We start from the raw sequence: 25,932 nt of genomic DNA on the forward strand, positions 1-25,932 counted from the left end.
TTAAAGTCCGAATGAGCCAAGCCTAGTGCCAACAGACAGGTGCCTAACTCCATCAAGAAGCTCTATGAGTTACCTTCCTTTGCTAATTATATGCTATAGGTACCATTGGTGGATGCCCAATCGCAGCTTTACAGTCGCATGGCCTATTAGCTGCAGACGGCCATGGCTCAGTGCGAGACAACTGGGACAGAAAGATAGACCTGGCTTTGAAAAGGAGCCATGAGGCTACGGCTCTGGCCATCAAGGCAGCTGGGGCCAACTCTATAGTCTCCAGAGCAGTGATCGTCTGGATAAGGCGGCTGACTCAACTCTTGCCAGACGCAAACAAAAGGATCCTGGAAGGCACCAACAGACTCCTTAGGGCTGCTGAATTCTTGGCGGATGCCTCTCTGGATGCTCTTACGTTCTCTGCTAGAGCGATGGCGTCAAACACTGTAGCAAGAAGGGGTCTTTGGCTTCGGGCCTGGCCGGCAGACGTTCACTCGAAGTCGATTGTTTCAGCCTACCCTTTTCAAGGAGAGAAGCTATTTGGAGACGCCCTGGATAAGATCCTGGTGGAGACACGGGACAAGAAGAAGGCCATGCCCAAGTATCTGAGATGTTCTGACAAGAGAGGATTCGGGTCTAGTTCCTTTCGTGCCTCCGCCGGCTTCTCCAAACCTAGACAGGAATTTAGAAGATCATCCTGGGGACAGCCCAAACAGAACTTCCGAAAGGGCTTCTTCAATCCTCGATTCCAGAGAAATCAGTCCAATAGGACCGATAAATTCGAGAAGGGACCCAAGGCCAATAAAGCATGACTGGGACTCCATCCCAGTGGGGGGCCGCCTTCTTCATTTCCGGCAGGCATGGGCGGCCTCGAGGGTCGATGCTTGGACTTTGGAAATTGTTTCGTTGGGCTACCCGATAGAATTCAAAAGAACACCTCGGGATCGCTTCATTGTGTCTCCGCTTCGCTCAAACCCAGAACAAAGGGACATCACCTTCAAGGCAATACATCATTTACTAGAAATTGCAGCAGTGGAGCCAGTCCCTCGATTGCAGAGATGTCAAGGCGTCTATTCCATCTTCTTCACAGTGCCCAAGGAAAATGGGGACTGGATGGCAATCCTGGACCTGAAATTTCTGAACAGGCATATCAAGCTCCGTCATTTCAGAATGGAGTCCATCAAGTCAGTAACGGAAGCCCTGCATCATCAGGACTATATGTCATCTCTGGACCTAACAGAGGCCTATCTTCACATTCCAATCCTCCCGGCACACTGCAAATTCCTCCGCTTCTGTGTGAACGGGTCCCACTACCAATTCAAAGCCCTACCATCTGGTCTCGCAGCGGCGCCGCGGGTGTTCACCAAGGCGTTGGTGAACCTGATAGCAATCCTCAGACAGAGAGGGATACATGTACATCCTTTTCTCAACGACCTGTTGATAAGATTTTCGTCGAGGGAGACCGCGGAACAAGACATTCGACACATGATATACTGTCTCCAGCAACACGGGTTCATAATCAACGGACCCAAGAGTCATTTATACCCATCCCAGAGGCTGCAACACCTGGGCATGGTCATCGACACGAACCTGAACTCTGTTTTTTTTCCAGGAGACAAGATACTGAGGACCAAGACGTTAGTACATCAGGTAGTACAGGAGTCATCGTCATCTCTCCAGACTTGGGCAAGGTTCATGGGTCTTTTGGTTTCAAACCTAGAGACGTTTTCACACCAGGCAGCTTCAGAAGTTCCTGCATCCATTTCAAACCCAAATCATGGAGAAGCGTCCCCTGTCTCTGACGGTTCCCAAGACAGTCAAGGAGAGTCTTCTGTGGTGGACCAAGGACCACAACCTGCGTCAGGGGGGAACATACTTTGTAGAGAAGGAAATACAGCTGTTCTCAGATCAGGATGGGGGGCGACCCTCAGCGAGATCCCCACCCAGGGTCAGTGGACGGTCGAGGAGGCGAGTCTCCCGATCAACCTTTTGGAACTCTGGGCCGTCCGTCTGGCTCTACTGCACTTTCAGGACCAGGTGACTGGGAAACATGTCCTAGTCAGAACGGACAATATAGCAGCCAAGGCTTACCTGAACAATCAAGGGGGGCCCAGGTCCAGTTCTCTTCACAAGGAGGCCGGCAAGCTGTTCAAATGGGCGGAGGCTCATTTGAAATCGATAAGAGCAGAGCATATCAAAGGGGCTTGCAACGTCAAGGCAGACTGGCTCAGTCGGGAGAGCATTCAATCAGGAGAGTGGTCTCTCAACAAGAAGCTTTTCCTAACGATAGTGAAGCACTTTGTTCCGCCGGTGTTGGATGTCTTTGCGTCCTTTCAGAACCATCAACTCCCCCGATTCTACACGAGATACTACCACTATCAAGCGGAGGCCACGGACGCGTTAACATCTCCCTGGCCACAAGGTCTTCTATATGCCTTTCCTCCAGTCCCAATCATTCCGAGGTTATTCAGAAGGATCAGGCTACTGCAGGCCGAGATCATCCTGGTTGCTCCTTGGTGGCCTTGAGGTCACTGGTTCTCCTCAATCCAACAGATGTCAATAGCGGAGCCACTTTACCTACCAACCTGGCCGGACATGCTGCTGCAGGGACCGGTGTGGCATCCCCATCCAGACTGGCTGAGATTGACCGTTTGGAGGTTGAGAGGCGCTCACTGTTAGACCTTGGCTATACAAGCGACGTGACGAATACCATCCTAGCTTCCAGGAAGGGCTCTACAACGCAGATATACGATATGTCTTAGAAAGCCTTTCACAGGTGGTGTCAGAGAAAAGCTGTGGACCCGTTACATCCTTCTGTCCCTAAGATTCTTCAGTTTCTTCAGGACGGCCTTCATTCTGGACTGAAGCCAGCTACCCTCAAACGTCAGGCTGTGGCCTTGTCCTCGGTACTCCAGCAGGTGGACGGCTTGAACCTTGCATCACACACTCATATTCGCCGTTTCCTTAGAGGAGCATCTTTGAGCTCGCCACCACAAGTACATCGATTCCCTACCTGGAGATTGAATCTAGTGCTCTCGGCCTTAACAGGTCCACCATTTGAGCCCCTAATATCTGTGCCTTTAAAGATGATGCGCATGAAGACCATTTTCCTAGTGGCAATTACATCGGCCAGAAGAGTGTCAGAGATCGGAGCCTTGTCGGTTAAACGAGAGCTATGTGTGTTCCACAAGGACAAGGTAGTTCTCTATCCAGACCCTACTTTCCAACTGAAGGTGTCTTCTAGATTTCACCAAAGCCAAGAAATCAACCTCCCCTCCTTTTGTCCGGATCCAAAGCATCCCAAGGAGTGAGCATGGCATACCTTAGATGTGCAAAGAGCAATTAAAGTCTACCTTATAAGAACTGAATCTATTCGCAGGTCAGATGCCATGTTCGTTAACATAGCAGCACCCAGATTGGGGCAGAAAATGTCCAAGTTACGCCAATTAGTTACGCCATCAAGCAGTGTATAACGGAGGCGTATAAGGCATTACTGTCAGACTTTGAACGTTGAAATAAAACTTAGATCATTTTGTTGCAAAAATTAATCCGTTTATTCAAGAACTAGTGGTCTGGGTTACAAGCAGATTGAGTTTGATGCTTTCCAAGGTTACTCTTGGATTTTTGTAGAGGCAGATAGCATAACAAAGAATTCATTCTCACATCCTGAGAGACAGTTGTCTGTTCCCACATTCTGTTATCTCTTTCCCAGGAAGGCTCCCCACTGGTCACCTTGAGGCTGGTTAGCTTCAAAGGCTTGGGGAGTCTTTGGATGCCAAGTGAGAAATTCCTTCCCTGGGATTTACAACCTTCCCTCCCTGTTTGAAATGCACAGTACAGACTCATGGTTAGTAACAGCAAACAATATGGTGTTAGTCAGGTCAATAGGCTATAAGTGATCTAAAGCAGGTACAATGTCTTACAATTACATCTTCAGGTACCGTCAGGGATCATGGCACACTCGACCAGAAGTGCGGCTACCAATGCAGCTTTTAACAAGAATGCCTCCATTGAGGAAGTGTGCAAAGCAGCTACGTGGTCATCTATCTCCACTTTTATCCGCCACTATAAGCTGAATGCATATGCGTTGGCAGACGCAGCCTTTGGCAGACGAATCCTGCAGCATGTACTGCCCAAGTAGGGCGATCCCACCCTGACTAACGTACTGCTATGGGAGCACCCAAGATGTCCTCCGCCTCTTAGGGAGAATGACCCTTGGCACTTACCATGAGGGGTCCTTCTCCTAAGAGGATAGGAGGATATCTTGCCCTCCCTTCTCTCACCCTACCTTGGGCAGCATTTCTCTGTATCTGGGTTTCTTGTATCCTTTGTCTGCGGCCCTCTTTCTCCGGCCAATGTCCGTTCTTTTCCTGTTATCCTCTGTAAGGGTTTGTTCTAATTCGGTCTGGTAGGCCAATGCCACTTTTTTTCTGACCGACTGTTAGTTTTCTTGTTATATTAGGAGCATTAGGTATGATAGTCTTTTTTCCTTACTGCTTCTTGGAGTCACCCGAACTGAAGGAAGGGTGGTTCCCACAGCCACAGGAAGAGGAAGTTTTTAAGATTCCTGCCTCCCTGATTGGACGGTGGGAAACACCCAAGATGTCCTCCTGTCCTCTTAGGAGAAGGACCCCTCACGGTAAGTGCCAAGGGTCGATTTTCATTGGTTGTTTTTATAATTTTATTGATTTTAACTACAATAAGAAGAAGCACAAGCATAGATACATTAAAGAGGGTTACTGTTTTTTCCACTTTGGATACAAAGTGGGAAAAACAGAAACAAAGAAAAATACAAATATGTCAGTTACAATTCTGCCTCCAAATGAAATACCCAATTCTTTCTACCTGCAAGTATGAGATTCTCCCCATATATTTTACTATCTTTATCTTACATTATAGATTTTTTACTAAACTATTGCTTCAAATATAAGTTTAAATAATTCTTCTTCAACACGTATAAGAGAGTCAGAACAGTCTCAACACAGAGCTGACTGGCTGGGTGGTTGGCTGACTGGCTGGCTAAGTTTAACCATATTGAAAGCACAGACTAACTTGTTAGTTTAACCATATCATCATTAAAATAAACATATGAAACAGGTATCTTTATCCTCAACAAGCTAAAAATAAAACATAATATCTGTCTCAATATAAACAGTTTCTCCAAACATACATGCTAAGAGCAGATCTACCAAATTACAAAATAATTGTGCTGTCTGCCTTCTTAACAATTGACCCAAATTAACTATTTATTTATATAACATTTTTGCAAAACTTTTCCATCCTTAAGATCTCACTTGCCCTTTTATCATTTCTTATTAAAAATTCCATATCTAATTACCCACAGAGGAAACAACAGTTCAAAGACCCTTCTTCCTAAAACATTTCCACGTCTTAATTTTTTGCTTCTAAACTCAACCATATTGCAAATACAGACTAACTTGTTAGTTTAACAATATTGTCATTAAAATAAGCATAAGAAACAAATATTGGGGAGGGACGGTGGCTCAATGGTAGAGCATCTGCTTGGGAAGCACAAGGTCCCAGGTTCAATCCCTGGCATCTCCCAAAAACGGTCCAGGCAAGTAGGTGTGAAAAACTTCAGCTTGAGACCCTGGAGAGCCGCTGCCAGTCTGAGAAGACAATACTGACTTTGATGGACCAAAGGTCTGATTCAGTATAAGGCAGCTTCATATGTTCATGTTCATCTTTATCTGTTAAGAACAAGTCTACCAGATTATAAGAACATTATGTGCCTGCCTTCTTAAAAATTAATCCAAGTTAACTATTTATTTACATAAAATTCTTTTCAAAACTTTTCAATCCTTTAGCGCTTATATCCATATTACTCTAGATAAAACAACTTAATATAGCACAAAAATCTCACTTAGCCTTTTAAAATCGCATGTCAGTTCTTATTGAGACTTCCATGTCCGACTATCCACAGAGAGAGAGAGACAATTCAAAAATTCTTCTTCCTGAAAAATTTCCACATCTTGATTTTTTGGCTGAGATGCACCTTCTCTCTCCTTAATACAGCCATTCCTCTCGGTAAAAGTAGGAAGAATTCCACGCCATTTGTTCCTCTTGACAAAACTTCAATCAGTCTCGATTTCCGGTCTTTCTTTTTAGCTGCACCATAAGGTTCCATTTTGGTTTTCTTTTGTTCGTTTCCCAGCGGATCACTCTCCCTTTCCAATTCCACAGACATCATCAGGCTCTCTTTAACATTCTGCTCATGTAGATTTGAGATTTCGCTAGCTTTCAGCATACAAGCTCCCAACTGTTTTTTACTCGACTGTGTTAATGAACCAAGATCCTGCTTCAGAGAAATTATGCTATGTAATATGTCTTTTTTATAAAACATTTCGCTTGGCAATGCCATTTTTCTCTGTCAACGAACTTAGTCTATAAATCCAAGTTGGAAAGTAGCTCAGAGATCCAGTTAGTCCGCCTTTTCAAATCGCCTCCACCTGTGATTTTAAATGTTACCATTTCAGTTGCAATCAGATGACAAAGAGAGATCTCTCTAGAATATATCTCGTTTTTGTTCAGACCATATTGCAGCCTAATAATAGTCTCTTTAACACATATCCAATTATAATCTGGGTCGATTTAGGCATCTATATTCAATCTAATTCAGATTGTTGCCAATGCTTAAAGTTGTTCTTAAACTTTTTGAAGCCTCATTCACAGGGAAAGTGGAGATAGAATCAACCTCTTTCCCTTCCTTTGAACCAGCGCTTGTTGTTATGTAAAACGACCCATTAGCTAATGGTATTGAAAGCACACTTACTTGCCAAGTAGAATTGCCATGCTTGAGGTAGGAAAGCGATACATCAGAAGCTTGTTAAGAGAAAGCTGTTGAGCGATCATCTTTTGCTGCTGTGATAGCTATCATGGCGTTGGAGCTTTGGGGCATACAAGAAGGACAGGAACAGCCGCCGCTGTGCCCCTGGCTTCCTGCAAAAGTCCCATGCCGAAAGAAAACCCCTCCAGGGTCTCCTTGGGGGTGCCACATCTGCGGCACCCCTCCAACCCCCTGATTCAGAGGGGCCACAGGAGAGACGATCCACGGACCCCTGCTGAGCTCAAGGTGACATAGCCCGGAAGTCCGGATTTTCATTGGTTGGATGTGGGTTATGCAGGATTGGCTCACACTATCAGTGTTCATGGAATCATAGAATCATAGAGTTGGAAGGGACCTCTAGGGTCATCTAGTCCAACCCCCTGCACAATGCAGGAAACCCACAAATACCTCCCCCAAAGTTCACAGAATCTTCATTGCTGTCAGATGGCCATCTAGCCTCCGTTTAAAAACCTCCAAGGAAGGAGATACCATCACCTCTCGAGGAAGCCTATTCCACTGAGGAATCGCTCTAATGGTCAGGAAGTTCTTCCTAATGTTGAGCTGGAAACTCTTTTGATTTAATTTCAACCCATTGGTTCTGGTCCTACCTTCCACACCATCCTCTATATGACAGCCCTTCAAGTACTTGATGATGATCATATCACCTCTCAGCTGCGTCCTCTGCAGGCTAAACATCCCCAGCTCCTTCAACCTTTTCTCATAGGACTTGGTCTCCAGACCCCTCACCATCTTCTTCGCCCTCTTCTGGACCCGTTCCAGCTTGTCTATAACCTTCTTAAAATGTGGTGCCCAAAACTGAACACAATACTTCCAGGTGAGGTCTTACCAGAGCAGAGTAAAGCGATACCATCACATCACGTGATCTGGACACTATACTTCTGTCGATATAGCCCAAAATTGCATTTGCATTTTTAGCCACCACATCACACTGTTGACTCATGTTCAGCATATGATCCACTAACACCCCTAGATCCTTTTCGCACATACAACTGCTAAGACAAGTATCCCCCATCCTATAACTATGCATTAGATTTTTCCTGCCTAAATGCAGAACTTTACATTTATCCCAGTTAAAATTCATTTTATTTATTTTAGCCCAGTTTTCCAGCCTGTCAAGGTCATCCTGTATGCTGTTTCTGTCTTCCTTTGTGTTTGCAACCCCTCCCAATTTAATATCATCTGCAAATTTAATAAGCATTCCCTCTATTCCTTTATCCAAATCATTGATAAAGATGTTGAACAAAACAGGTCCCAGTTCTGATCCTTGAGGCATTCCACTTGTCACTCCTCTCCAAGAGGATGAGGAACCATTCACAAGAACTCTTTGGGTGCAATCTTTCAACCAGTTACAGATCCACCTAACGGTAACAGGATCCAAACCACATTTTACCAACAAGGATAGTATGTGGAACCTTATTAAAAGCCTTACTGAAATCAAGATAAACGATGTCTAGAGCATTCCCCTGATCCAGCAAGGTAGTCACTTTCTCAAAAAAAAAGAGAGCAGGTTAGTCTGGCATGTCTTGTTCTTGAGAAACCCATGCTGGCTCTTAGTAATCACATACATTATTTCTAAATGTTCCAGGACTGACTGTTAGACGATTTGTTCTAAAACTTTTCCAGGTATAGACGTCAAGCTGACGGGTCAGTAGTTACCCGGATCATCTTTTTTCCCCTTCTTGAAGATGGGGACAACATTCACCTGCCTCCAATCTTCCGGCACCTCTCCTGTTCTCCAAGAATTCTCAAAAATAATAGCCAGAGGCTCATAAATTACATCCGCAGGCTCTTTTAGAACCCTTGGATGCAATTCATCTGGCCCGGAGGACTTAGTTTCATTTAAAGAAACCAGGTGTTTATGTACTACCTCTATGCTGATCCTAGGTGGGAACTTCATACTCTCTTTATATGTTCTGTTTTTGCCATGTTGAGCACCGTTTCCCTCAGAAGAGAAGACAGAGGAAAAGTAGGAATTGAGCAGATCTTCTTCGTGGTCTCTGTGCTTCACACTCATGGGATAGAGTGCCTGTGCTGATCCTCGAGTCAGTACCTAAAAAGCCCGGGATTTTTTGTGCTCAGCACCAGTGGGCATGTGCAGGCGTCCCAGTACACATACTCACCGGAGCCAGCGCAAGGATCCCGCCAGTTCCTTCTTGACCACCACGTTGAAAGGATCTTTTTTTGACTGCTCCAGTCAGTATTTGGTAATCCTTCTGGATTTTCCCTTTCTTGCCCATTTTTTGTTTTTCCCTAGTTCTTGTTGTAGTTGTTAAAAAAAAGAAAAAAAGAAAAGAACTTTGTGTTGGACTTTGCCCCTCGAGGCCACATTTTCCCCCTTCCCTTGTGGGTTCTGGTTGCCTATGGAATGGCGTTGGGGTTCTTCAAGCGCTGCCTGAAGTGTGGTAGCAAAATCGCACCCCCTGACAGTCACTCCCTCTGCTTGTTGTGCCTGGGCGAGGGACTCCGTGTCGACTCGTGCCTGCATTGCTCGACGTTTTTGAGGCAAACCCTGAAAAATTGGGCGGCAAGGCTATCGGCGACCTTAGTCGAATCAGCTCTTTGTCCGCCGAAAATGGCAACAGGCCCGTCAGCATCGATGGGGGACGCTACCAAGTCTATGGCTTCGACATCGATCGATCCATCTATGTCAGACTCTGTTCATTGATACTCTTCTTGAATACTAATCACTAACCATACTGTCCCATCCATTTATTAGGACTTCCAGTTCCTCCTGTTTGTTTCCCATTCTCTGTGCATTAGTGTAGAAACATCAGAATCCACATTTTATGCATCCCGAGGGTTTCGTTTCCGTACAAGTCTCTGTCTCTGACATGCCATTGGCTGATTCTACTCTCCCCTGTCCACCACCAGCCCTGTCAGGTGAGAACCCTACGAGACAGCCACTGACGTCTAAGGGAGACAGTTCTCTGCTGACAGGTTCTCCTGGAGACTTACTGATTACTGCTGCCTCTCCTTAGGGCCTGTTGTAAGAAGTCTGGGACAGTCTGTCTCCCCACCTCTGCAATGCTGCTATGAAGCGAACAGTGAAGCAAACAGTAAACTGAGAGAGAGAGTTTGTTCATGAGACAAACAGTAGCAGTTACTTCTCTTCAACTGACACAAAAGGAATATTCATTCACAGCAGGGAGGGGCCAGTTCAAAAGCCCCAGATAAACCGACTGACACTATACAATGTATCAAACCCCCTTTCCACCTGCAAATACTCCTCACTTTTTCTATCCAAATGAGGCTGCAGTGGGCTCATATGACAGAATGGACTGTCCACAGGACACAATGGACTCAGTTGTATCTTATGGGGCCACAGGACACAATGGACTCCATTCTGTCCTATGGGCTGATAGCATAGAACGGAGTCTATTCTGCCCTATGGTCCCATAAGATACAATGGAGTCCACTCTGTCCTATTGCCCCATGAGATGGAATGGACTCTCTTTCACTTTCCCGCTGCCTGCAAGCAGGAGGGAGCAAAAGGGAGGCTTGCAATGGCTTCTACCTCTTACAGCTACCAGTGGAGTGGATCCACCTGTCAGCTGCTTGCTAATGGCTGCCCACCTTCCTGCCTGTCTGTCAGACTTCCTATCATTTTTCTCTCCTAGTCTTCCTTCTTTTCATTTTCCTATCTCTCACTTCTTTCTCCTCTTCGTTTATATACCTCTCCCTTCTGTTCTTTCTCTCATTCTTTCTCTGTATCTCTGTCTTTCTGTCTTTTTATTTCATTCTGTCTACCTTCCTTCATTTCACTTTTCTTTCTTACACTCCTTTCTTCCCATTCTTTCTCTCTCTCTCTCAATCTTTCTTTTTCTTTCATTCTGTTTGTCTGTCTTTCTTTGTTCCTGCCACCTACACATTTGTCACACCCCTCAATATTTTTCTAGGGTCTGTTATATTTCTTCCTACAATGGGCTTTATTGCTGGTCTGTAAATAATTATAACTGATGGACCATTGTTTAAAGTGACTGCTGTGTTAGAGTCAAATACATCCAATAAATTCACTGCAAGTGGTACACTTCAGATGTTTAAATATTTGCTTAGCCTGTCTGCATTAAATAAGCTCATGGTGCAAGTCAAAAAGTGCTTAATGATTTACTTAGCATTCGTAATAGTAAATAAGTATCATAAATCTTCTTTGAGGACAGTTCAGCCTCATTTTTCCCTTTATTTCTGCAGAAGAGCAGACTTCTGCAGACTTCTTCCCAACAAAATCAGTGAGACCTAAACATGCCCAATTCTGTGGAAACCGCACTAAGATCATAATAGTATTTCAGCATCCAAATATCTGTAGTGTTGCCAACTGCTGGGGGGGGGGGGGATTCTGTCCTTTTACTAGAGGTGTAATGTGTGGAAAAGGGAAACAAAGCTTTTCATGGCCTAAAGGTAAATAACATGACCTGGTTAATAACATCCTATTAAACCTCTGTGCCTTGACCTGGGTAGTTCAGGCTGACCTAATCTTGTCACATCTGAGCCTGCTTCGATGGGGAGGGTGGGATACAGATAAAATAAATTAAATAAATCTTGGAAGCCAAGCAAGGTGAGCCCTGGTCAGTATTTGGTTGGGGCCACCAAGGAAGTCCAAAAGCAGGCAATTGCAAACCATCTTTGTTTCTCTCTTGCTTTGAAAACTCTAGAGGGTCTTCAGAAGTTGTTTGCGACTTGACAGGGAAAAAAACTCTGTTTAAAGAACAGGACTTTCCCCCCTCCCAGGCCTGTTGGCAAGCTGGCTCACAAGGCATATTTTGTTGCATTAAACAACATGAAGACTTGCACAAGGGCACACCTAAAAATTGGTGAACATAAAACAACACCATCAGAAAATAATAAATGTGTTTTACCCCCAACGGTAGACGTGGATTTGTATATATCACCCAAGGAAAAAAATAAGCACTTTTGTTATTTTTTTTTAATTTTCAATTTTTAATTTGGTTGCCATTTTGGTCTGAAGCAATAGAACAAAGTTTGAGTCCAGTGGTACTTTTAAGACCAATAAAGTTCAATTCTGTGTATAAGCATGCAGACAAAAGTTTACACCCACAGTTAAACCTTGTTGCTACTGGACTCCAACTTTGTTAAATTGTTTTAATGGTCATAGTAGTCCCCCCGCAGTTTACCGCATGCCTAGTGCTTCTGTCAAGGCCACCAAGATATCAGCTGCTCCAGTACACCAGCCAAAGCAGCCAAGCTGCCTGGGAAGGAGAGCTGCCTGCCTCCCCCACCTGGCCTGGCCACAGCCCAAGACTCTTTTGCACCCAGCAAGGGGAGCCATCTTCTTTTTCACACCCTCCCTTCACTCTTGAGACTCTTTCTCTGGGTCTGCTTAGCAAATACAACTTCCAGGTGGCAAAGGGTGGCATAGAAATGCCACTACCTGCTAAGGACTATTCTGTGAGGCCTTGGATTTCTTTCAGTGTTGCGTGAATCTTTGCACTCATTTTTATCACTTTTAGAGGTACTTGATACTGACTGCACCTCATGTTTCAGGAAATACTTTTGTACTGACGTTCCTTTTCAGAAGCTATCTTCAACACCAATATGATTTCACTGGGCAAAGTTAAATTTCTTTTAAGTTAAGCAGGCATGACCGTGTAGCAGCAATCATTGTTCTCTGAATTTCCTTGGTTACAACAGTGCTAGCCTTCGTTCTCTTTGAAACCTGCTAGCAGCAACATACTCTGAGTCATTAGAACAGATATTCCCCCGGGACATTGTGTTTTGCCGCAGCCATTTCAGAAAGTTGCAGTGGTAGGAGTAACAAGGCTTCCATCCCACCCTACCACAGCCAGAGGAGGAGGATGTAATAGGAAAGTCAGAACTCTGCATGGACAGGGGGAGCCTGTGGGCATCAGGGGGGTTTTGCAAAGGGGCTGTGGGTGCCACCCCACACTGCAACCTGGAAAGTTCCCCTCGAAAATTTGGCAACTCACTGCAAATACATTTGCAGGACAATTAAGATAACTGGAAGAGCTTAGAGACAGATCCATTTTTCTGTCACTGAACCCCTATGCCTCCCTTCTATTTGGTTTTAAATGGAGTATCAGTTAAAACAAAAGCTTTCTTTGTGGGGGAGAGTGAAATATTTCAGTTTTTAGGGGGCCAAGAAAATTTAAGTCTGTCATGTAATTGCCCCAGTATAATATTTATCCAATTGGTGGGGGGCCTGAGCTCCCCTTGGCCTTTCTTCATGGAACTGGGATCTCAGTGGACTTTGCTTGATGGAGTGGGTGAGGGTGTGAAGGAGGGATGTGACAGGGGCTAGGAAGGAGGGCTCAGAGTGGGGGAGCCTCAGTCCTCTCCTCTCGTCCCCTTTTTCCTCTTTCCTCATCTCTTCCAGATCTTTTCTTTTCCTTCCATCCTTCTTGAAGAGAAACAGGCAAGCCAAGTTGCAAGCTGAGCCCCCATTCCCTTTTAAGCTTTGGCTGCTGTCTGGGCTTCACTGGGAGGAAGGAGGCTCTCCTTCTGCCCCTTCAGTCCCATCTCCACACCACATTGCCTTTAGCCCACCTAGGAATCAGCCACAGGTGGTGTGGAGTTGGTGTCAAGGACACCAATTCCTCACTTGCAGCTGTTTTCCCCAGCTCAAGTTTTTCCCCACCACTTGTTGCGTGGGTGCATTTTGATCCATGGTTCCCTCCAATTTCCCTTGTGGCTTCCTGCTCTTGTTTTTTAGAGATCAAGAAGCTGCAAGGGAAATTGGAGAGAGCCACTGGTCAAAATGTGCCCATGCAACAACTGGTAGGGAATTGATCACTTGAGCCAGGGAAAGCAAAAGCTCCGGGACTGAGCACCTGTATTGAAAAATTGGTCAGAAACTCAAGAGAGCAATGGCAAGCAATGGTCAGAGACTCAAGAGAGCAATGGCAAGCACAGTGCAGGGGGATCTTCTGCACAAGCTCACTGAATGTCTTGGACAAAAGAGTCAGATTGTGCCCTAAATAATTTTGTGATCTGAGAGCGTGTTGTGTATATAGGAAGCAGAAATGCTACAAGGTGATGTTTCTGATATGTTTTCTTCTTGGGGGAGTTTTTTGTTGTTTGCTTTGTAAAAAGCCATGCCCTGTGGTCTGCGTGGCTAATCTGAAGGCTTTGTGGAACCCTGGAAATAATGGGCTCCCATTGCTTCTGGATTAATCCTTTAGAAATTGCCAGAGTCAACAGTAGCCATTCAGAATACCCTTGGTTTTATGAGCACACTTTTCCTCCCCCCCCCCTTTCAGGGCTTAGTGATAGAACGACTTGGGCGCAGACCTCTTCTCATTGGAGGATTTGGCTTGATGATTCTCTTCTTCGTAATACTCACCGTGTGCATGACTTTGCAGGTATGTGCACATTTCTTTGTTTTAACTCATTCTCATACACAAGGAGGAGCGTACAAAACGTGAATAGCCTAGAAATTGAAGTGTGGCTGAATTGTGGATTTATTTCATGGCTAGCTCTTTTTTTATTGCTTGAATAAGAAGCAGCTAGCACTTTAGTACTGCCAGTTCCATATGCCAATTTAATATGCCAGTTCTATAGAGAGACACTTGAGGGATGGGCTGTGGCTCAGCTGTAAAGCATCTGTTTGGCATACAGAGGGTCCTAAGGTCAATCCCCCACATCTCCAGCTAAAAGTATTAGGTAGTGGTAGGTGATGTGAAGAACCACTGCTTGAGACCCTAGAAAACAGATGAAGCTGAATCAGGCCCTTGGTCTATCAAGGTCAGTATTGTCTACTCAGACTGGCAGCAGCTCTCCTGGTCTCAGGCTAAGGCCTTTCACATCACCCACTACTTGATGCCACTGCGAGTCTGAATCGATGATACTCTCCTTGATGGATTGATGGTCTTATTTAGTATTAGGCAGCTTCGTGTGTTCATATACTTAAAGGATAAAGTGCCTTGCCAATGAAGAATAGTTTGAGAAATGTTTCAATCATTACATCTTATGCACATGGTTAGATCCAGCCAGCTTTTTTGTTCAGTCTCAGCCAATCCCTTTTTATTTTTTTGCTATAGCCCCATTCCACTTGGCTTCTGTCCATGTAGGTCCCAAGATCCCAGCATACTCTTTTTGGAGGAGTTAAAGCGACTCCCCAGTCTGCTTCCATGCAATGCTGATTGATCCCAACCCAGTGTTAACTAAATATGATTACAACCCTTTGCCACCTCTTGGGCATATCAGCCCTAAGCCTCAGATGCCACCATATTGCTGATGCTGGTGTGGTGTCAAATTAGGCAGTTGGTATCTGTGGCAGCTATGGGGTTAGCACAGGGGGAGGAAGCAGTTCCCTTCTAGACTGAAGAATATCCCCACTCTGGCATAGATTCTATATAACCCAGTTGCCCACTGTCAAATAAGGAGGAGGGGAGACATGCTTTAAATTAAAGATTGGTTGTGTGTAAGCTCTGTGCTCCCTTCAGGTCTCTTACTTGGAAACCTTCTAGACCAAGGCTGTACTTGTATGTCAGCTAAACAGAGACCCCTGATGCTTAGATTTTTGACTTGACAAGCACAGCACAGAGGGAGATGAACAACAAAATTTTATTGAACAGAAAATAAAGTGTTTAATAAGGTAAATGTGATATGTGAATAATTCAAATATATAAAGTAGAGCTGGTTCTCAAGTAAAGTAAATAACCTCTGAGGGGAGTTTTGATTCTCCCTTTTTCTGGACAGGTGGTTTCCCTCAGCAGTTCCAGGCTGCTCTTTTCCCACACAGAGCTTGCCTTTTTAAAGAACCTACACACACCAGTTAGGAATGATGGGCCCTAAACAGGATGCATATTTGTACCACCAAAATAAGCTTTCTTTCCTAAGTGGACCCCCAAACCCTAACTAAAGACCTAATAAAAACCTGGCTAAGCTGACATGCTCCTTTCCAGAGCCACAAAAATTCCCTTGTCCCAAAAGAGTTTCCCTTCCCACTTCTGAAGGCTGAGGTTGGCTCAGCCCCTCCCCTCCAGTGGAGCTCCATGAACTCTGATTGGCTGACAATCACCTGTATTCGCATTAGGCCAAAATCTCAACAAGAAAATAAATTCAGGTGGGTCACCGTGTTGGTCTGAAGCAGTAGAACAAAGTGAGTTCAGGGCACATGAAAGCTTATACTTAGAATTAAACTTTGTTGGTCTTAAAGGTGCCACTGGACTCAAACTTTGTTCTCAACAAGAAAAGGTATTTGTAACTCAGCTCCAAGCAGCTGTATAGCAACACTGCCTATACTCAGCAATCCTAGAGCAGCATTGCAGTGCCACTCTTACATTGTGAAGCAGCCAGCCAATGCATGGCAATGCCGGCATACCTGCCTGATGTCAGCCTGCCCTCTTGTACAGCTTTCTTCAAGGCCAACGGGGTTGGCAGACTGTGGGGAAGCAACAGAGCAACATGGAACTGCACGGGCAGATAAAACATTCCCCTCATCTCCCCAGGAGAGGGCATGAGAAGCAGAAGGGAGAGGCACCATAAAGGCCCCTTGGAGGCTTCTGCCACCAGCAACACAATCCAGGGCACGGAAGGCTGCAGGGAAAGCGATGGGCCACTCAGGACCACTGACTTCTTTCAAATACTTGTAAGCCCACCTTTCTCCCTCACAGCACTCAAGGCAGCTTACAGTGTGAATGAAACATTATAAAAACACAATAAAAACAACAATTATAAAATCTTTAAAAGTAACTGATTAAAAACTCCAGTCAGGGATGTCAAATAAGACTGTCTTCAGCATCAGAGGGGGAAAGTGAGAGGGAAGACGGCATGGTCTAGTCCCATCTCATCAGTCCTCAGAAGCTCCGCAGGGTTAGTACTGGAAGGGACACCACCAAAGGAAGAGACCACTGCAGTGGAAGGCGATGGCCGCCCCACCTCCACTTCTCACGGGCCTTAAAAACCCCCTGCTGGGCTCACCAGAAGTCGACTGCGGCTTGATGGCACTTAATAATAATAATAATAAGCTTTTATTTATAGCCTGCCCTCCCCGCCGAGGCAGGCTCAGGGCGGCTTTAAACACCCGCCCACAGTATGAGCATCGGGGTGCAAAGAGCAGTCCAAATGTAACCCTCCACATGCCCATTCTTACTTCTTGATGGATAATAACATAATCCTTTGATTCCAGCTGCAGCAAATCCTTACATTTAATCATACAGACAGTGCTCATTTGCTAGCAGTTTGTGCCAATGTATTAGCATATTGGTAAGTGCTGAACATATACTGGCTGGCACAGGAACTGTAAGCGTTTGAAATCCTTTTCCTGAACAAGTGATTATGTAAACCAAGGACTTTCTGTTGCATTGTTTTAAATTTCATAACCTGCCTTGAGTTTCAGCAAGACAGACAGACTTTCTAGGATTTTTTGCAGACATACAAGTATGTAACCCTAAACTCCTGATTATTGACCCCTCCTCCCCCGTGATGTTTTTCAGGATCAAGCATCATGGCTCAGCTACCTCAGCATATTCTGCATTCTTGCTATAATCGCTTCCTTTTGCATTGGACCAGGTAACGAGCTTCTCAGAGCACATTTCGCTAGAATGAACTGTGTTATTCACTATGAAATCTGGTTGCAGCAGTAGTTCTGCCACAAGTAGAGGTCCTGTATGTGTGAGGCCATGGCTCAGTGGCAGAGGATCTGCCTGGCATGCAGAAGACCCCAGGTTCCATCTCCAGCTGATCTCCAGTCAAGGTTCAGGTCACAGGTGCTGTGAAAGGCCTGACAGCCACTGCCAGTCTGAGTAGACCACACTGACTTTGACCAGCTACTGGTCTGATTCAAAACATTTATCTATTTTGGTTTTTAGCCCATCCTTTCCACAAGCAGGTTCAGGGTGGGTTAAAGTCATAAGATAACGATAGAAGTTTAAATAATTAAAAACCTTATTTCAGTAAAACACAAAGCTGATATATTCAGGGTGTATTCAGAATGACTTAGCAGTGATGCTGTTTGGCTGGTTCCATTTGGTCAGTATTGTCAGCAGGGGAGGCTGAGGTGGGTTTGGATGTCCACCACCTCATCCAAAAGACTGACAGAACAGCTCTGTCTTTGAGGCTCTGCGGAATTGTAACATTCCACTGGGCCTTTATCTCAAGAGGGAGCTTGTTTCACCAGGTTGGGGCCAGGACAGAAAAGGCCCTGGGCTGGGGATAACCAGAAGATGTTGATCAACTGAGCATAACGCTCTGGGGAGGGCAGTCCAGAAGATATGAAGGCCCTTGATCGCATAGGGTCTTAAAGGTTAACACCAGAACCTTGAACTGGATCTGGTACTCTATTGGCAGCCAGTGCAGTTGATGCTGCACTGGCTGAACATGAGTCTGCACAAGCATTGCCATCAGCACACATGCTGCCACATTCTGCACTAGCTGCAGTTTCCAGGTGAAGTTTGAGGGCAGCCCCGCATACAGCAAGTTACAATAATCCAGCCTGGAAGTGACCATCGCACTGTAGCCAAGTCTTGCAGAGTGAGATATGGTACTAGTTGCTTGACCAGCTGCAGATGGTGAAAGTTCAATCTAGCAACAGTGGCAACCTAGGCCTCCAGGAGCATCCCCCAGCTCCTCACCCTCAACATCAACTTCAGTGGTATCCTAACAAAGTTTGGGAGCTGGATTCAAGTTCCCACAACTCAGGTGTAGGACCTCCATCTTTGCTGGATCTAATTATAAGGCAGCTTCATGTGTTTGTGTGTCCCTGTTGGTGGATATTGGTGGGAGAGGAAAGAATAGGGAAGGTGATACTGTTTCCAGAGGTTAACCTGGGGGGAAATTCATTTTTAGTTACTAGTGTAGTTGTAATCAGTGAAATAGCAGGTGTTGCCACTATTAGGTACATATATAGGGCTGAGATACAAAAGTATGTATGTGTATATTACACATGCAGATTTACTCCTTTCTCATGGAATGTGTAATAGCATATTTAGCAGTGCAATTTGATTCAAGGGCAGATGATTAATATCATTGATACTTGCTATAGCTCAGAATTTTTATGTTGGTGTTTTAAGGAAACACATTTTTGTCTCTCACTCTCTCTTGCTCCAAAAGCTAAAGTCTATTTTTGTTCTTCAACTTTCATTCCATTATGACTGTGCCAATCAGCATTTGCTAATGCATTTGCACTCACGTTGAAGTAACTTGAGCAGAGATGTAATGGAATAAAAATGTTTTTTCCCCTTTATTGCTGACTTCTAACCACAACATGGTCCTCCAGCTGTGTTATTCAGTTCTGCAGTAATATCCAGCAATTTTACAAGTAAAACACAAGCACTTTTATTTATAATGGCTATATATGTGAAGTAGGATCCTGTGATGCAGATTAAAAAAATCTGCAGGGGGTGGTTGAGCTATGCAGGGCTAAAAAAGAAATTTCTGCAAACCCCAGGGAATTCTCAGAACTGCAGAAAAATCTTACATGTTACTTTAAGTCATAGTTCTATGTTCTTAGGTCTACTAAATATAATGTGAGAATTAGCCATCCAAGAATAGGCCTTTCCATATCTTTGCTGAAATATCCAAAATGTTTTAGTTGTGATCTCCCCCCCCCCCCGTATGTAACCATTTCTCACTAGTGAAGAGGGATATCTGAAATATGAAAACTTCCCATCACGTGTGAGATGCAGTTCCAGTATGAAGCAAGGAAGTGTTTGTGTGGAAGTAACAGGAAGTTCAGAGGATGGGTGCTTGTAGAGGAAGCTGGTGAAGGAAGCCAGTCAAATTGGATTGTTTTGTGTCAGCAAAGCAGTCTTTGTTGTGAAGATAATAGTGCAGGATCTAGCCATGTTTTTTGTGGAATATGCTTGCTTTCATCAGACACATTTTGCTTTAACACTGCTAGATAAGCTTCGTGCTTTAGAGAAAGAAACATAAGGGTTTCAGTTACACAATAGACTAAGTCACATCATTTAAAACTCAAAAAAACTTTTTTCATCCTTGTGGCCAACCTGCCTGATTTCAGAAAACATAACAAAAATGTAAGCTAGTGACCAATTTACTAAGAAGTATATAGAAATCAGTCCAAATGTCCAAAACATGTACATTCAAGTCCCAAAGTAGTGTGGTGACAAGCCAATTGATTAAGTACTTGTTTCTTTCCAGTCTTCATCAGACCTGGGACCACTCACAAAAGAAAATATTATACAAAAATATCAGAAGGACATTCAGACACCACCAACCCTCTTCCAGTGAAAAAATATATCATACTTACATATTGATTCAATTATATAGATTTTTTACACAATTTTCAAAAAAAAGGGTCGCAGAGTGTCTCCAGCATCAATTTCACCTCGGCTACAGCTCAGTATGTGGCTTCTTGTGCCCCCTAATGGTGCAACTAACATGTTTAAAAAGGCAAACATCTCATTTACAGCTGCCATTACACAAACCTCTTAAAGATAAAGTAACATATTTCTAATGCAACATGTTAAAAGACACAAACACCACAAACTATATCACAGCAGATACAACATACAAAATATTCCATACAAAGAATGTCAAATCCCATAATTTATACAAAATTATGTTATCACACAGGCAAATTATGCACTCATAATAGTATAAAGAAGACCATTCACGAAAAATGTCAAATCACTGGTCATATTCAGTCCATATGGAGAAATGCAGTTCAACTGGTGTATCTAGTATGCCTCTTTTTGCAGCAGAATCTTGTGCACGTCTTCATTTCTATCTGTTTGCTGTGCATAATTTGCCTGTGTGTAAAAAAATCTATATAATTGAATCAATATGTAAGTATGATATACTTTTTCACTGGAAGAGGGTTGGTGGTGTCTGAATGTCCTTCTGATATTTTTGTATAATATTTTCTTTTGTGAGTGGTCCCAGGTCTGAAACAAGTACTTTATTGATTGGCTTGTCACCACACTACTTTGGGACTTGAATATACATGTTTTGGACATTTGGACTGATTTCTATATACTTCTTAGTAAATTGGTCACTAGCTTGCATTTTTTGTTGTGTTATTCATTATAGTGACCTCTCTCAGATTGTACTCGATTTCAGAAAACTGCAGAGTTGCACTCCAGTCCATGACAGTTCACCCAGCCTCTCTCCCAACACATCAACTGCTCACCACAGTGAACTGCAAGCAGAAAGATGTCATGTTCCGGAGCTAGAGGCTGCACTACTGTCCCATGGAAGAGTCAGGCAGGGTCTGTGAGCATTTCCTCCTGCTAAAAGGGCCCAGGCTCAGCAAGGACCCCTTCAGAAAGCTCCAGGATATACATTTGGAATAACTGCTACCAGAGGGAATCCAGACCAGTTTCCATAGACACGGGGTGGTGGAGCACAGGATTTTTCTATGAGAAGGTATCTAAAAGCTGGGTTAGCAAAACAGTTGCACCATCAAGTGCCAAGTCCACACTGAGAGTTAACACTCAGCTTACTCAGTCTCTTCCCTGCCTTGATATAGGATGGCCCTGATTCTGAGAGTAGCAAGAGGAAGTCTTCAAGTGGCCCTGTGTACTCCTCCATTTGTTTGTTTGTCTGTTTGGCTTATATCCTGCCCTCCCCGCCGAGGCAGGCTCAGGGCGGCTTACATTCCATAAAAGTCTTATAAAAACCAGTATCAATATAAACCTTTTAGGGTCCATTCCAGCCTGAACTTGTCGATGGTGTTGGTTCTCAAAATCTAGGGATAAGACTGTCTGGGAAAGGAACCCAAGGATGGAGGAGCCAGAACTGTCACGCTGAGTAGGAGTTGTGGGGTGACAGGTGTGCTGTCATAAAGGTGCAGAAGAACCAGTTGTGAGCAATGTGTGCTTGTCATTTTCCTAAAAGGTTTTTGTGCTCCATCCAGAGATAATGGCACTGCAGGTAGCTCAAGATCTTAAGCAAAGCCACCAAATGTCCATGGGAAGCTTCCAACATAGCCGGCTGACCAGACATTTTTCCTGGGTTCATGTGTGGAACTGGAGTTTGTAGTCCACTGAGCATTGGGGAAGGGGACTGGCTACCATCGTAATGCTTAGATTTGGTTTTGTTTAAAACACTGCAGGAACATCAGGTACTGGTCTTCACTTCTGCTAACAGACTTGGGAATTAGAGAGTTTGCTTTCCTATCCAGTTTTGCTTAAAGGCTAATTCTCTAGCTCTAATCTTTCTCAGGTTTTGACAAATTATCTGTGCATAGTAGGAGGAACGTAGGCATAATTGCACACCATTGCAAAGAAATATCTATGCCAAAGAGGCTGGGGAATATGATGGGAATATTTTATTAGAAAAATGCAGGTATGAAATTCAGATTCACAGAAGGAAAAGGAAGAAATGCATTTGTAAGTCAGTATGGTAGAAAAAAAACACTGTACCCCTCTTAGTAGCTATTTCTGGAGAAACAACTATTTTTAATAGCCATTTGCTCATGTCTGCCCCATCCTGGACTGAGGGTCACACCGTGGGAGTCCAATTTCATGAAAAGAGTTCGTGCTGAAGGCTTCAAGCATACTTTTTAGCAACCCTGGAGTTTCCCTGCCCAGCAAAGAGCTGTGTTTCCTCCTGTAACTTAATATTTAAAAGCAAAATAAATTCAGTGAGCAGAATATTCCTTTTTTCTCACAGTACCGATTGATGTTATGGGATGCCCCCTGCCCTGCAATGAGGGAGATCTAGCTGGGGCATTGCTTGTTGCTATGGACAAGAGCTTATGGCTAACACAGATGGCTTGTATAGTGCAATATTTGATAGCAAGGAAGGCTAACACTTAATTCCTTCCACCTATCACAGCAGAGCAAGAACTGTGACCCCCTATCCATTTTGCTAGTGTGTTGGGGGCTGATGAAGTTTACATTTTGTTGTTGAGAGTAAGAATGGCAGCATGCTAATGTAGAAATCCAGAGCAGGTTTATTGAGGGCACCGTAAAAAGTACTTTATATTCCTTGATTTCATAAAGCCTTTGACTTGATTCATCTGGTCAGAAATCTGATATGTATGGAGAGAGTGAGCTCCCCTTGCCCTATATGAGCTGCATGTATGCATGTCTCCTTGGTTTGTGCAGTCCTTCTCTCCCTTCCCTCAGAAAATGGGGCAAGTGCATCACACACTACCTTGTTTGTGCCTCTCTGCACACATTAGATCCTGCTGCTCCATTCTGTCTACATCCTCACTTCAAGAAAGATGTGCACAGAATGGAGCAGGTGCAGAGGAGAGCAACAAGGATGATCAGGAGCCTGGAGACCAAGCCCTAGGAGGGAAGGATGAGCGACTGTCTGGAGGAGAAGAGGTTGAGAGGGAACATGATTGCTCTCTTTGTTTGTCTATTTGCCATCTATTTATTGAATTTATCAACCACTCTCCCCAGTGGAACTGTGCAGGCACACATCCTTTCTTCCTACCTCACTATAAGCTGTTCCTCTGTATAAAATGTTTTACTACCTAAGGTTCATAGTGGCGGCCCAGAAGAACTCAAGGAGTATTTACTGTCTTAGGGAAAGGAAAAGCTATACGTAGTCAGACTTATAGATTGGACTTCAGAAAGGCAAACTTTGATAAACTTAGAACTATGCTGGGTAAAATTCCATGGTCAGAAATAGTTAGGAAGAAGGGGATTCAGGAAGGGTGGGAGCTTCTTAAAAGCGAAATACTGAAAGCACAATCACAGATGATTCCTATGAGAAGAAAAAATGGAAAAAGCCTAAAGAAGCCGAAGTGGCTCCATAAACAGCTCTCTAAAGACTTGAGAAATAAAAAAGACTCCTTTAGGGATTGGAAGGAGGGCCTTATAACCCGGGATGAATATAAACAAATCACCAGTGCTTGTAGAGAAAATGTAAGGAAAGCTAAAGAACAAGGAAAATGAGAATGCAGCCATCAGGGCTGAGGAGGTGCTCAGTTCAGAGGGGAAATGTGGCTGCTGGGGGACCTCACTGTTTCCTCCTCTAGGCCTGAGGACCCTCCTTGCACCTGGGCCTTCCCAGCCATTTCTTCGGACTTGTCCGTAAAAACACAGCCCCCTCCCTCCGGCTTTCTAAATGGAAAAAAATTCTATATTTTGTACAAGGTATCTATCTTCATCGTGGTCTTTGTGCAGTCCCACACATGGGTTTTCCACCTGGAAATGGACCTGACCTCGGAGAATTCAAAGCTAGCCTCAGGTGTTTTATTTTGGCGTGTATTCCCTCTCAATCTGGGGAGCAGGCATCCACTGTGCATGCCTGGAACGAGGGGGAAGCGCTCCACCCACCCAGTTTCTTCTTAACCGCCGCTCAGAATAGACCTACCTTGTTGCATCTCCTCGATTCTTCACCACAGGCCTCTTCTTTCTTCGACTAGTATCGTCTTCTCTCTTCAATTTTCTTCGACTGGTATCATTACTTGTTTTCTCCTATTTTTTAAAAAAAGACTTTATCTTTACCGCCCTGTTCCCCTTCCCCGCCCCCCCCCCCCGGGAAGGACAGCAAAACAACTTTCAAGAAGTGCATTTGGTGTGGGACCAAAATTCCCTCTACTGACGGACACTCTTTATGTTTATTTTGTTTGGGGGAGGCCCACAGAGTCAACACTTGTGTCCATTGCGGCCAGTTTAGAAAGCAGGCCAAAAAGTATCATGCCACTCGACTCAAAAGCCACTTTTTGGAGTCTTCTCTGTGGCCTGTGATGCCCCACGACTCCAAGTCTCATACTTCGCCACCTTCCCTAGCTGCAGGAAGGGACATGGTTCAATCGGCAGCATCTGTGGCATCAGCTCCCAGTAAGCATAAGTCCGGAAAGCAAACCAAAAAATCTAACCACTCCTAGAAAACACACCGATCAGAGTCGTCTTTGAAGCATCGCTCGGATTTGACTACATCGAAATCCAAAACAAAGGCCGACCGTAGGTCTTCAGATTCGAGACCCTCCGAACATACCATGGCTTCGACCTCCGCACCGACTTCGATGGCTGTGGGATCGTTGGCATCTACTGCACCAATCCTTCCACCAGAGCTTTCGGCTCCCACTGATGTCATTACTGAAGCACCTCTGCAATCCGACATCATCCACGTCCCATCGCGATCTTCTTGCCCAACGAGATCCTTGCTGCTGCCTCTGTCCCTCCACCATTTCAACCTCGAGCACAGTGCATTAATCTCCTGGGACTCCATTCTTTCCGAGAGGTGTCAACGCCTCGCACCTTCAAGGATTCGGCTGTTTCTCCACTCTATCGAGAATCTTCAACCCAGGCTCATGTTTGGTCATGATCGCCACTGTGCCTGAAACCAACTTACAGAGATTTTTCTACTTACGTCTACACTGGCCCACGATCTCCAAGCCACCAGATGGATCGCTACTTCTACAGCCCATCATGATCTGGATCACCCTTGACTCTGTGTCGGTACTGACAGCACCATAGGTTCTCCCAATCGCCTTCCTATGAGTTCCATCAACCTCGGTACTGTGAGGAAACCTACCAGCCTCAGTACCATGAGGATGTCAACCTCCCTTGATACCATGAGGATTTATCTTCTCGCAGGAACAGGCATTACACTCAGGGTTCGAAGCCGCAATCACCAGTGCCCTCGACTTCTGCTGCCCAGTCCGCCCCACCTAAACAACAGTTAGAACAACCTGGCCAATCTACCTTACCAGAGAAGGTTACACCGATTAAGGCTTTGGACAACCATCCAGCCATACCTATGGATGCACTGGAAGACTCTGACTTTGAATACTCCGACTCGCCTCAGTCTGTGGGGTCGCCACCCGTGTCACCTATTTCTGACATCACCAAACCTGCAGATCTTTCACCGTCTGAGGGCTCCAAGGCCTATCTAGACCTACTAACCAACATGGCCAATGCCTTAAACATCAAACTCACTGCTGATTTGCCTAGAGTGTCCGACATGGTCCATGACCTAGTTCATGCTGACTTACCTGCCAGATCTTTTCTCCCAATGCTTCCTGTTCACCTCAAAGGCCTCAGAGAGGCTTGGGATAAGCCTGCATCAGTTCTTTCTACATCTAAGAGAATCGAAACACTATACAAGATCCATGCACTGGACTCTAAGTTTCTATTCAATCACCCTGCACCCAACTCTATGATTGTGCACTCTTCATCGAAATCCAATCAGACATTACATTCGGTTCCCCCTGAGAAGGAAGGGAAAAAACT

At 44.6% G+C, this 25,932-nt stretch overlaps 1 protein-coding gene across 1 annotated transcript in view; it reads left to right on the plus strand.

The window, feature by feature from the left end:
* SLC2A9 (solute carrier family 2 member 9) overlaps nucleotides 1-25,932 on the plus strand; it is a 137,794-nt gene that overhangs the window by 87,567 nt on the left and 24,295 nt on the right. Inside the window, exons 9-10 of the mRNA XM_060246114.1 lie at nucleotides 14,089-14,190; nucleotides 17,269-17,344. Coding sequence (XP_060102097.1) covers nucleotides 14,089-14,190; nucleotides 17,269-17,344 — 178 coding nt within the window. The remainder of the gene's footprint in view (nucleotides 1-14,088; nucleotides 14,191-17,268; nucleotides 17,345-25,932) is intronic.

The sequence above is a fragment of the Heteronotia binoei genome, chromosome 9 (genome assembly GCF_032191835.1).
Source record: "Heteronotia binoei isolate CCM8104 ecotype False Entrance Well chromosome 9, APGP_CSIRO_Hbin_v1, whole genome shotgun sequence".
Classification (NCBI taxonomy): Eukaryota; Metazoa; Chordata; class Lepidosauria; order Squamata; family Gekkonidae; genus Heteronotia; species Heteronotia binoei.